The sequence below is a fragment of the Sphaerodactylus townsendi genome, linkage group LG01 (assembly GCF_021028975.2).
Source record: "Sphaerodactylus townsendi isolate TG3544 linkage group LG01, MPM_Stown_v2.3, whole genome shotgun sequence".
In the NCBI taxonomy this organism is placed as follows: domain Eukaryota; kingdom Metazoa; phylum Chordata; class Lepidosauria; order Squamata; family Sphaerodactylidae; genus Sphaerodactylus; species Sphaerodactylus townsendi.
In genome coordinates, this window is record NC_059425.1 from 32,890,348 (window position 1) to 32,903,049 (window position 12,702).

The 12,702-nt window shown below is 69.0% G+C and overlaps 1 protein-coding gene across 3 annotated transcripts in view; it reads right to left on the reverse strand.

The window, feature by feature from the left end:
* KIF13B (kinesin family member 13B) overlaps window positions 1-4,698 on the reverse strand; it is a 124,882-nt gene extending 120,184 nt beyond the window's left edge. For all 3 annotated transcript variants that reach the window (XM_048517223.1, XM_048517214.1, XM_048517233.1), the window contains exons 1-2: window positions 4,610-4,698; window positions 1,546-1,726 (exon numbers count right to left, since the gene is read on the reverse strand). In XM_048517223.1, coding sequence (XP_048373180.1) covers window positions 1,546-1,706 — 161 coding nt within the window. In that variant the 5' untranslated portion in view covers window positions 1,707-1,726; window positions 4,610-4,698. The remainder of the gene's footprint in view (window positions 1-1,545; window positions 1,727-4,609) is intronic.
* Window positions 4,699-12,702: the final 8,004 nt, after the last annotated feature.

The following is a 12,702-nucleotide window of genomic DNA, read 5'->3' on the forward strand; positions in this document are numbered from 1 at the left end:
AACTGTTTGGTCCTTACAAAGAATTTCTTTAATTTCTGGCCACCTTTCAAGTCTGGATAATCATAAATCAGTCTCAGAGAGACTGTCATTCAAAATATTTTGTCTGTTGTTATTTGGTAATGAAAGAGTGATATGATTATCTGCAGTAGACTAAACAAAGAATAAGCATATCTTGTAGAGTTATATCTCATAAGTGCAACTGGCATTATTCAACTTATAATTTACATACAAAAACTGTGTGTTAGTTAATCTGAATGGGAATCTCTGTCTGCGCACACGAAACTCACAGAGGAATCACTATTATGAAACATTTCCATCTGGGATGCTGCCTTCATGTCAACACTGTCCATCACAGAATCATAGCGCTGGAAGGGGTCATATAGGCCATCGAGTCCAACCCTCAGCTTCAGTGAAGGACAAGTCTAAAGCATCCCGGCTAGGTGTTCATTCATCCACTGCTTGAAAACTGCCAGTGAGGGGGAGATCATCACCTCCCTAAGCAGCCACTGCTGAACAACTCTTAGTGAAAACAAACAAAACCAGCAGTGGCGCAGTGGTTAAGAGCAGGTGCATTCTAATCTGGAGGAACCGGGTTTGATTCCCCGCTCTGCTCCCTGAGCTGAGGAGGCTTCTCTGGGGAATTCAGATTAGCCTGTGCACTCCCACACACGCCAGCTGGGTGACCTTGGGCTAGTTCAGGGGTCTGCAACCTGCAGCTCTCCAGATGCTCATGGACTACAATTCCCACCAGCTCCTGCCAGCATGGCCAACTGGTCATGCTGGCAGGGGCCGATGGGAATTGTAGTCTATGAGCATCTGGAGAGCCGCAGGTTGCAGTAAAAGGTAAAGTTTCCCCTTTCAGGTGTGTCCGACCCTGGGGTATCACTGCAAGCAGTGATTTCATAGGAAAGCCGTTTTTGTGGGGTAGTTTGCCATTGCTTTCCTCAGATATCCTTTACCCCTAGCTATGTGCTAGGTACTCATTTACCGACCAAGGAATGGATGGATGGCTGAGTTGACCATGAGCCAGCTGCCAGGATATCTGACCCACAGGGGGCTCGAACTCCTAACCATGTGAGTGGCAGTGCAAGCACTTAACCACTATGCCATGCGGCTCCTGCAGCTTGCAGACCCCTGCAAAAAAAATACATGAAAAAACCCTGAAAAAATACATAAACGACAGAATTAAAACACCTGCTGAATTGTGCTAACAGAGGAAATAATTTTTTCAAAGAAGGCAACAGCCTCAAGTTACACACTATTTAGAAACATAGATGTAGATGACTGCTGCTTCTTGCAAGTCAGTCAATCAGTTGCTAGAGATGCCTGGGACTTCCTGCAAGCAAAGCAAATGCTCCACCACTGGGCCATGGCCTCTCCATCTAAAATGAGTGCTTGTTTTGACTTGGGGAACAGTGGATGAATTCAGCCCAAAGGCCGAAAGGCCAAATTCCATTACCTTAAAGTGATCACATTTACTCAGTTGCCCACTGGACTTTGTTCTTGGCACAGGTCAACACCCCCCACCCATCCCAATTCCCTTACCCCTTTGGGTCCAGAAGGTCTCTGACTTTCTCATTGTAAATCTCCATGAAGGACACTTCCACTTTGAAACTCTGCTCCTCGTTTTCCTCTTTCTGAGCTCTCTCAAAAAGGGTGCTGCAAAGCCGAGGGATTAATCCAGGCTGGTCAGCAGTGCCCATCATGGTGAAAGATTTTCCAGACCCTGCATAAATGGGACAGAATAGTAGATACATAAGAAGGCTACAGAAGGAAAGGCAGAAGGGGTGGGTGGAGGGGGAGAGAGAAGGAGGGAAACCATAGGACAAAGGAAGACAATTTTGGGAAGCCTTATAAATATTTCCTAAAATAAATGAAGCAAGAACAAAGCACTCAATTAAGCCAAGAAGATGCAGCAGATGGCTCTGAACTCACGGGAAAAGCTCTGCAACAAAAATACATCCTTGCCACAGACATTAATGTACTGATGTGTACATTTCCTTGTGCGCCAGAGTGCAAGTAAACCCCTGTAATGACCCAAGCTATCTCAAACTGATGAGCAAGGATCACCTAATCTGCAGCTTCACCCTCTTCCATTAAAGGTGCACTTAACTCAAGGACAAGAACAACGCTTCCAGAAGATGTTTATCTGCAATGTGGAAAAGCACTGAGCAGCAGAGAAATACTTTGCCATATCCCTGGGTAAGCATCATCTCACAGTTCCAAGACTCACGCTTATTACCATCCTAAAAGCCTATAATCAATTTTCGGGTGACGGAAAGGGTTCCACTTATTGCTTCCTTCCTTGTCAACCCTACCTGGAATATCGTATTTATTTATTCAGAGCCCACTTCATAAAAACAGAAAAGAACACGGCACCCCATTGGGAACCTCTGGTTGAGAGCATTTTAACCCATCTTTCTCTGAAACTGAATTCAAGGAGGGGTAGAATGATAATAAACACAATATACAATTAAAAACCTGGACCGTATCAAACCAAAAAATTAAGTGGTAGGGTCAACAGTATTCAGGGAAGTTATTCTATGACACACCAGCAACCGCTGCAAAAACAGTAGATTTAGCAGTGATCACTGTTAACTATTCTACAGCAGAAAACAACCAACAGGTTATATACCCACTACGACGTCCCTTTTGGTCCATATGATACAACAGCAATATCCTTAGTGATGAAAAAGATACTGACTCGGGGGAAAGCTCTTCTTCCACCATGCCCTTATCCTACCATTATCAGCACCACTCAGGAAGCTTATTACCACAAGCAATCTCTTAAAAGAAACAAACTAAAGTGATACTCTTTGAGTGGCCTGCCTCCATTCAACCCTTTCTGGAACCATTTCCTTGGTCCTTCCAAAGCGCAGTGGAATGCTGGGAAATATTTTTTTGAAAGATCTCTCACCATCTCTTCAGAATTATGTCAAATTTACTTTTAAAAATTCTTTTACAGACTGCCATCAATGTGGATGACACTGCCAGAGCCCAAGGTGACTAGTTCCTGGTCTCAAGGAACTTACAATGCAAAGTTTGTCATAATGTAGGGAAGGGAAACAGAACTTCATTTGATTTACATGGATTTACTCTTAGGGGAGGTGGGGGGTGGGAACTGAAGGATTGTGTCACAGACTTTACAGCACTGAGGAATTTTAAGGATGAACTGAAAGAATGTGTCTAGTCATAGTTTAAAACCCAACCTAGGGGTTTGAATGTCCATCCGTTCGCAAACTATGGTTTAGAGCTGCTTGCCCACCTACACTGTCCAGTTGTTCAGTGTTTCAGTCTCTCCATGAAGTGGGCTCTGGAAGCAGGTTGTAACTCTGTTCAGGCACCACATCTGAACATAGGTAGTACAAACCATGGTTGCTAGCTTTGCTTGCTGATTCTAGTTCCCCTCCTGATTACAAACCATGGTTTGTCAACTTCATACATTCAACCTCAGCAACAGAGAGGTTATTTGGATTGCATGCCATTATAAATGTATGAAAATGGAAACTTTTAGTTCTCAACAACCTGCCCCACTTTTCACATCTTTTTACATTGTCTGGCCAAACCTCGGAAAATGCTCAATATATCAGCCCATATCAGGGGTCTGCAACCTGCAGCTCTCCAGATGGCCAATGGGCCATGCTGGCAGGGACTGATGGGATTTGTAGTCCATGAACATCTGGAGAGCCATAGGGTGCAGACCCCTGGTCTATATTCTTGCCAGTTGCTCTGCACTACAGCAGATCGAGAGCACTGGGTCAGTTTCAGCCTCTGCATGTTCCCGCATGGCAGTATGCAGTGGTTGAAAACTGAGTGCTACCAGCCAGGAAACTACAGAATCCTGCAGATGCAAGCTGTAGGAGAAGTAGTCCAGTACCTTGAATTAAGGCCAGGGACTGACGGGCAAGCAATGGAGTGACTTGCAAAATGGGTGTGATTGTGCAAGGTTATACCTTCTTACTTTGGAAACCTAAGCACCCATTGCTGGGCTACAAGGAATCCTGACCTCATGATCACAACCCTAATCATCACAAAAGTAGACCTCCCACAATGAAGGTCAGGCCACCCTTGAATTGGCTCTGGGTGTGCTCTGAAGGAATCTGATGCCGCAATCTTGACTGCAGTTCAGTAGGTCTGGAACTCCTCAGTACCTCAATGGGAAATCTTCTAGGAACCCTATAAAAGCTGGCTTGCTCCATAATGGAGGAAAGGTGGGATAAAAACGTTATTGCAATGGAAATCGCTGGGACAGAGAACGCTGTGAGCCTACAAACACAGCGAAATGAAAAGCTGAATGCACTGTTGTGTTTGCAAACCAATGACTGAATCCCCATTGAGAGCTTTAAATGGCAAGGTGGCTGGACAAAGAGGCAAGCAGATTGTGGCACATGGGTCGAATTGTAAAGGAACCCATCTTATCCACTCTTTGGCATGTAAACATTACAGTCTCAAAGTCATTTGAGAGCTTTATAGGTCAAAATCAGTTCCGCAACTGCATATTGTTATGTCAGATTTGTACTTGAGTTTCCTTACTGCACTGTTTGAAAAAGAGGAAAGCTCTAACAACTGGCATCTTTTACTTCCTAGTTTCCAAACTGCAATGGCTTACCAGTCTGTCCATAGGCAAAGATGCACGCGTTGTAGCCTTCAAAGGCGTTCTGGAGAATGTTCTCTCCAAGGCACTTGAAAACAACATCTTGGCCTAAAATTAGAACAAGAAGATTCAAATTATTGGGATGGGGGTAGGGCAAAGGCATAAAATTCTTTTGATAAGCCCCCTGGACAACTTCAAACACTACACCATGCAGCACCATCTGAAAACTTAATGTCTTTCATGTGAATCCAAAACAAATGAAGCCTTTAAGGACGGAAACCACAGAGCAGATTTTCATCTTGATTTCACCAAAGACTCTAAATAGGTCGTTTTTGAATTACTCCACATCAACACCAACATATTAAAGGCTGGGAGGGTATTCAGGACTGTAGAACGAAGTGTGAACCTAGAGAATGCTACGGTCTGCGTGACACTTGGCACATTTAAAGTAATGTGTTCATTTAGCACGTTTCTATCCCACTGTTTTTCCAAGGAGCTCAAGGTGGTACTCATAATAATTATCTGATTGGTACCACGTAACAGCCCTGTAAGGCAGATCAAACTGAGAAGGGGTGGCAGGTCAAAGGTCACACCATGAACTGCATGGATGAGAAAGAATTCGAACGCAGGCTACAAGAAGCCACCCTATATCAAGCCAGACATTGGTCTACTCTGACTGGCGGCATCTTTCCAGCGTCTGAGGTCTTTCGCATCACTTGGTCCTTTTTAAACTTCAGATGTTGGGGGTTGAATTTTGGAACATCTGCATGCAAAGCAGATGCTCTACCACTGAGACACAATCCCACCCCCTGGCACAAATCCAGCTTGAATTACTGATCTCTGTAATGAGAGCCTTCCTATACAGAGCTCACAAGACGCTTAAGATCACTTCCTCTTCTTACTAGGAAACATCTGGTTTTCTGTTACTTAGATTGTTCTTGGCCCCACAAACTTTTTAACGATGAAATACACAAAAAATATATAGACAGCAGCAGATATAAGATTTGATTATGAACAGCAGTGCCGGAGACTGGGATCTCACCTTGCCCAGCTCAGCACTGCTATCACTACATCCTGCAGTCAATGTTCTAAGCTGTGTAAGTGCAGCAGATGCACGGGTGTGTGTGTGTGTGTGTGTGTGTGTGTGTGTGTGTGTGTGTGTGTGTGTGTGTGTGTGTGTGTGTGTTACACAGGTAACCACAGATTGAAACTGAAGGAGGGAGGAGATATATGTTTGATCCTATCCATTCTGCCAGTATCATCCGTAAGGTTCATTTCTAAACGCGGAGAGTGATACACGGTTCCATATTTGCGCCCTTGCGGGAAGAAAGGGATTTAGGGAGGGCAACTTTGAGCTTGAAAGTGAAAAGGTTAAGCAGGGGGGTCACATCCTTTGCTGTTCTGCTGTTTTTAAAAAATATGCTGGCAGGCAAAGCAAAACCCTGGACTGCATCTCGATTGCCTCTACTAAGCTCTGCTGACACAAACTCTAACAGCTATTAAGTCATCACCATAGAACCGACTCTAAGAAGGCAAACCCAGATTCTCTAGGTCATAGGTGTCAAACTCAGGCCTCCAGATGTTCATGGACTACAATTCCCAGCAGCAGCAGCTCCTGCTAGCATGGCCAATTGGCCCTGCTGATGGGCATTGTAGTCCATGAACACCTGGAGGGCCTGAGTTTGACACCTATGCTCTAGGACAGTGGTGGTGAACCTTTGGCACTCCAGATGTTCTGGACTACAATTCCCATCAGCCCCTGCCAGCATGGCCAATTGGCAGGGGCTTGGGGGAGGGGGGGGTGGGGGGGGGGGGGGGGGGGGGGGGGGGGGGGTGGGGGGGGGGAGGGGGGTGGGGGGGGGAGGGGGTTGGGGGGGGGGGGGGGTGTGGGGGCAGGGGGGGTGGGGGGGGGGGGGGGTGGGGGGGGGGGGGGGGGGGGGGGGGTTGGGGGGGGGGGGGGGTGGGGGGGGGGGGGGGTTTGGGGGGGTGGGGGGGTGGGGGGGGGGGGGGGTGGGGGGGGGGGGGGGGGGGGGGGGGGGGGGGGGGGGGGGGGGGGGGGTGGGGGGGGAGGGGGGTGGGGGGGGGGGGGGGTGGTGGGGGGGGGGGGTGGGGGGGGGGGGGGGTGGGGGGGGGGGGGGGTGGGGGGGGGGGGGGGTGGGGGGGGGGGGGGGTGGGGGGGGGGGGGGGTGGGGGGGGGGGGGGGTGGGGGGGGGGGGGGGTGGGGGGGGGGGGGGGTGGGGGGGGGGGGGGGTGGGGGGGGGGGGGGGTGGGGGGGGGGGGGGGTGGGGGGGGGGGGGGGTGGGGGGGGGGGGGGGTGGGGGGGGGGGGGGGTGGGGGGGGGGGGGGGTGGGGGGGGGGGGGGGTGGGGGGGGGGGGGGGTGGGGGGGGGGGGGGGTGGGGGGGGGGGGGGGTGGGGGGGGGGGGGGGTGGGGGGGGGGGGGGGTGGGGGGGGGGGGGGGTGGGGGGGGGGGGGGGTGGGGGGGGGGGGGGGTGGGGGGGGGGGGGGGTGGGGGGGGGGGGGGGTGGGGGGGGGGGGGGGTGGGGGGGGGGGGGGGTGGGGGGGGGGGGGGGTGGGGGGGGGGGGGGGTGGGGGGGGGGGGGGGTGGGGGGGGGGGGGGGTGGGGGGGGGGGGGGGTGGGGGGGGGGGGGGGTGGGGGGGGGGGGGGGTGGGGGGGGGGGGGGGTGGGGGGGGGGGGGGGTGGGGGGGGGGGGGGGTGGGGGGGGGGGGGGGTGGGGGGGGGGGGGGGTGGGGGGGGGGGGGGGTGGGGGGGGGGGGGGGTGGGGGGGGGGGGGGGTGGGGGGGGGGGGGGGTGGGGGGGGGGGGGGGTGGGGGGGGGGGGGGGTGGGGGGGGGGGGGGGTGGGGGGGGGGGGGGGTGGGGGGGGGGGGGGGTGGGGGGGGGGGGGGGTGGGGGGGGGGGGGGGTGGGGGGGGGGGGGGGTGGGGGGGGGGGGGGGTGGGGGGGGGGGGGGGTGGGGGGGGGGGGGGGTGGGGGGGGGGGGGGGTGGGGGGGGGGGGGGGTGGGGGGGGGGGGGGGTGGGGGGGGGGGGGGGTGGGGGGGGGGGGGGGTGGGGGGGGGGGGGGGTGGGGGGGGGGGGGGGTGGGGGGGGGGGGGGGTGGGGGGGGGGGGGGGTGGGGGGGGGGGGGGGTGGGGGGGGGGGGGGGTGGGGGGGGGGGGGGGTGGGGGGGGGGGGGGGTGGGGGGGGGGGGGGGTGGGGGGGGGGGGGGGTGGGGGGGGGGGGGGGTGGGGGGGGGGGGGGGTGGGGGGGGGGGGGGGTGGGGGGGGGGGGGGGTGGGGGGGGGGGGGGGTGGGGGGGGGGGGGGGTGGGGGGGGGGGGGGGTGGGGGGGGGGGGGGGTGGGGGGGGGGGGGGGTGGGGGGGGGGGGGGGTGGGGGGGGGGGGGGGTGGGGGGGGGGGGGGGTGGGGGGGGGGGGGGGTGGGGGGGGGGGGGGGTGGGGGGGGGGGGGGGTGGGGGGGGGGGGGGGTGGGGGGGGGGGGGGGTGGGGGGGGGGGGGGGTGGGGGGGGGGGGGGGTGGGGGGGGGGGGGGGTGGGGGGGGGGGGGGGTGGGGGGGGGGGGGGGTGGGGGGGGGGGGGGGTGGGGGGGGGGGGGGGTGGGGGGGGGGGGGGGTGGGGGGGGGGGGGGGTGGGGGGGGGGGGGGGTGGGGGGGGGGGGGGGTGGGGGGGGGGGGGGGTGGGGGGGGGGGGGGGTGGGGGGGGGGGGGGGTGGGGGGGGGGGGGGGTGGGGGGGGGGGGGGGTGGGGGGGGGGGGGGGTGGGGGGGGGGGGGGGTGGGGGGGGGGGGGGGTGGGGGGGGGGGGGGGTGGGGGGGGGGGGGGGTGGGGGGGGGGGGGGGTGGGGGGGGGGGGGGGTGGGGGGGGGGGGGGGTGGGGGGGGGGGGGGGTGGGGGGGGGGGGGGGTGGGGGGGGGGGGGGGTGGGGGGGGGGGGGGGTGGGGGGGGGGGGGGGTGGGGGGGGGGGGGGGTGGGGGGGGGGGGGGGTGGGGGGGGGGGGGGGTGGGGGGGGGGGGGGGTGGGGGGGGGGGGGGGTGGGGGGGGGGGGGGGTGGGGGGGGGGGGGGGTGGGGGGGGGGGGGGGTGGGGGGGGGGGGGGGTGGGGGGGGGGGGGGGTGGGGGGGGGGGGGGGTGGGGGGGGGGGGGGGTGGGGGGGGGGGGGGGTGGGGGGGGGGGGGGGTGGGGGGGGGGGGGGGTGGGGGGGGGGGGGGGTGGGGGGGGGGGGGGGTGGGGGGGGGGGGGGGTGGGGGGGGGGGGGGGTGGGGGGGGGGGGGGGTGGGGGGGGGGGGGGGTGGGGGGGGGGGGGGGTGGGGGGGGGGGGGGGTGGGGGGGGGGGGGGGTGGGGGGGGGGGGGGGTGGGGGGGGGGGGGGGTGGGGGGGGGGGGGGGTGGGGGGGGGGGGGGGTGGGGGGGGGGGGGGGTGGGGGGGGGGGGGGGTGGGGGGGGGGGGGGGTGGGGGGGGGGGGGGGTGGGGGGGGGGGGGGGTGGGGGGGGGGGGGGGTGGGGGGGGGGGGGGGTGGGGGGGGGGGGGGGTGGGGGGGGGGGGGGGTGGGGGGGGGGGGGGGTGGGGGGGGGGGGGGGTGGGGGGGGGGGGGGGTGGGGGGGGGGGGGGGTGGGGGGGGGGGGGGGTGGGGGGGGGGGGGGGTGGGGGGGGGGGGGGGTGGGGGGGGGGGGGGGTGGGGGGGGGGGGGGGTGGGGGGGGGGGGGGGTGGGGGGGGGGGGGGGTGGGGGGGGGGGGGGGTGGGGGGGGGGGGGGGTGGGGGGGGGGGGGGGTGGGGGGGGGGGGGGGTGGGGGGGGGGGGGGGTGGGGGGGGGGGGGGGTGGGGGGGGGGGGGGGTGGGGGGGGGGGGGGGTGGGGGGGGGGGGGGGTGGGGGGGGGGGGGGGTGGGGGGGGGGGGGGGTGGGGGGGGGGGGGGGTGGGGGGGGGGGGGGGTGGGGGGGGGGGGGGGTGGGGGGGGGGGGGGGTGGGGGGGGGGGGGGGTGGGGGGGGGGGGGGGTGGGGGGGGGGGGGGGTGGGGGGGGGGGGGGGTGGGGGGGGGGGGGGGTGGGGGGGGGGGGGGGTGGGGGGGGGGGGGGGTGGGGGGGGGGGGGGGTGGGGGGGGGGGGGGGTGGGGGGGGGGGGGGGTGGGGGGGGGGGGGGGTGGGGGGGGGGGGGGGTGGGGGGGGGGGGGGGTGGGGGGGGGGGGGGGTGGGGGGGGGGGGGGGTGGGGGGGGGGGGGGGTGGGGGGGGGGGGGGGTGGGGGGGGGGGGGGGTGGGGGGGGGGGGGGGTGGGGGGGGGGGGGGGTGGGGGGGGGGGGGGGTGGGGGGGGGGGGGGGTGGGGGGGGGGGGGGGTGGGGGGGGGGGGGGGTGGGGGGGGGGGGGGGTGGGGGGGGGGGGGGGTGGGGGGGGGGGGGGGTGGGGGGGGGGGGGGGTGGGGGGGGGGGGGGGTGGGGGGGGGGGGGGGTGGGGGGGGGGGGGGGTGGGGGGGGGGGGGGGTGGGGGGGGGGGGGGGTGGGGGGGGGGGGGGGTGGGGGGGGGGGGGGGTGGGGGGGGGGGGGGGTGGGGGGGGGGGGGGGTGGGGGGGGGGGGGGGTGGGGGGGGGGGGGGGTGGGGGGGGGGGGGGGTGGGGGGGGGGGGGGGTGGGGGGGGGGGGGGGTGGGGGGGGGGGGGGGTGGGGGGGGGGGGGGGTGGGGGGGGGGGGGGGTGGGGGGGGGGGGGGGTGGGGGGGGGGGGGGGTGGGGGGGGGGGGGGGTGGGGGGGGGGGGGGGTGGGGGGGGGGGGGGGTGGGGGGGGGGGGGGGTGGGGGGGGGGGGGGGTGGGGGGGGGGGGGGGTGGGGGGGGGGGGGGGTGGGGGGGGGGGGGGGTGGGGGGGGGGGGGGGTGGGGGGGGGGGGGGGTGGGGGGGGGGGGGGGTGGGGGGGGGGGGGGGTGGGGGGGGGGGGGGGTGGGGGGGGGGGGGGGTGGGGGGGGGGGGGGGTGGGGGGGGGGGGGGGTGGGGGGGGGGGGGGGTGGGGGGGGGGGGGGGTGGGGGGGGGGGGGGGTGGGGGGGGGGGGGGGTGGGGGGGGGGGGGGGTGGGGGGGGGGGGGGGTGGGGGGGGGGGGGGGTGGGGGGGGGGGGGGGTGGGGGGGGGGGGGGGTGGGGGGGGGGGGGGGTGGGGGGGGGGGGGGGTGGGGGGGGGGGGGGGTGGGGGGGGGGGGGGGTGGGGGGGGGGGGGGGTGGGGGGGGGGGGGGGTGGGGGGGGGGGGGGGTGGGGGGGGGGGGGGGTGGGGGGGGGGGGGGGTGGGGGGGGGGGGGGGTGGGGGGGGGGGGGGGTGGGGGGGGGGGGGGGTGGGGGGGGGGGGGGGTGGGGGGGGGGGGGGGTGGGGGGGGGGGGGGGTGGGGGGGGGGGGGGGTGGGGGGGGGGGGGGGTGGGGGGGGGGGGGGGTGGGGGGGGGGGGGGGTGGGGGGGGGGGGGGGTGGGGGGGGGGGGGGGTGGGGGGGGGGGGGGGTGGGGGGGGGGGGGGGTGGGGGGGGGGGGGGGTGGGGGGGGGGGGGGGTGGGGGGGGGGGGGGGTGGGGGGGGGGGGGGGTGGGGGGGGGGGGGGGTGGGGGGGGGGGGGGGTGGGGGGGGGGGGGGGTGGGGGGGGGGGGGGGTGGGGGGGGGGGGGGGTGGGGGGGGGGGGGGGTGGGGGGGGGGGGGGGTGGGGGGGGGGGGGGGTGGGGGGGGGGGGGGGTGGGGGGGGGGGGGGGTGGGGGGGGGGGGGGGTGGGGGGGGGGGGGGGTGGGGGGGGGGGGGGGTGGGGGGGGGGGGGGGTGGGGGGGGGGGGGGGTGGGGGGGGGGGGGGGTGGGGGGGGGGGGGGGTGGGGGGGGGGGGGGGTGGGGGGGGGGGGGGGTGGGGGGGGGGGGGGGTGGGGGGGGGGGGGGGTGGGGGGGGGGGGGGGTGGGGGGGGGGGGGGGTGGGGGGGGGGGGGGGTGGGGGGGGGGGGGGGTGGGGGGGGGGGGGGGTGGGGGGGGGGGGGGGTGGGGGGGGGGGGGGGTGGGGGGGGGGGGGGGTGGGGGGGGGGGGGGGTGGGGGGGGGGGGGGGTGGGGGGGGGGGGGGGTGGGGGGGGGGGGGGGTGGGGGGGGGGGGGGGTGGGGGGGGGGGGGGGTGGGGGGGGGGGGGGGTGGGGGGGGGGGGGGGTGGGGGGGGGGGGGGGTGGGGGGGGGGGGGGGTGGGGGGGGGGGGGGGTGGGGGGGGGGGGGGGTGGGGGGGGGGGGGGGTGGGGGGGGGGGGGGGTGGGGGGGGGGGGGGGTGGGGGGGGGGGGGGGTGGGGGGGGGGGGGGGTGGGGGGGGGGGGGGGTGGGGGGGGGGGGGGGTGGGGGGGGGGGGGGGTGGGGGGGGGGGGGGGTGGGGGGGGGGGGGGGTGGGGGGGGGGGGGGGTGGGGGGGGGGGGGGGTGGGGGGGGGGGGGGGTGGGGGGGGGGGGGGGTGGGGGGGGGGGGGGGTGGGGGGGGGGGGGGGTGGGGGGGGGGGGGGGTGGGGGGGGGGGGGGGTGGGGGGGGGGGGGGGTGGGGGGGGGGGGGGGTGGGGGGGGGGGGGGGTGGGGGGGGGGGGGGGTGGGGGGGGGGGGGGGTGGGGGGGGGGGGGGGTGGGGGGGGGGGGGGGTGGGGGGGGGGGGGGGTGGGGGGGGGGGGGGGTGGGGGGGGGGGGGGGTGGGGGGGGGGGGGGGTGGGGGGGGGGGGGGGTGGGGGGGGGGGGGGGTGGGGGGGGGGGGGGGTGGGGGGGGGGGGGGGTGGGGGGGGGGGGGGGTGGGGGGGGGGGGGGGTGGGGGGGGGGGGGGGTGGGGGGGGGGGGGGGTGGGGGGGGGGGGGGGTGGGGGGGGGGGGGGGTGGGGGGGGGGGGGGGTGGGGGGGGGGGGGGGTGGGGGGGGGGGGGGGTGGGGGGGGGGGGGGGTGGGGGGGGGGGGGGGTGGGGGGGGGGGGGGGTGGGGGGGGGGGGGGGTGGGGGGGGGGGGGGGTGGGGGGGGGGGGGGGTGGGGGGGGGGGGGGGTGGGGGGGGGGGGGGGTGGGGGGGGGGGGGGGTGGGGGGGGGGGGGGGTGGGGGGGGGGGGGGGTGGGGGGGGGGGGGGGTGGGGGGGGGGGGGGGTGGGGGGGGGGGGGGGT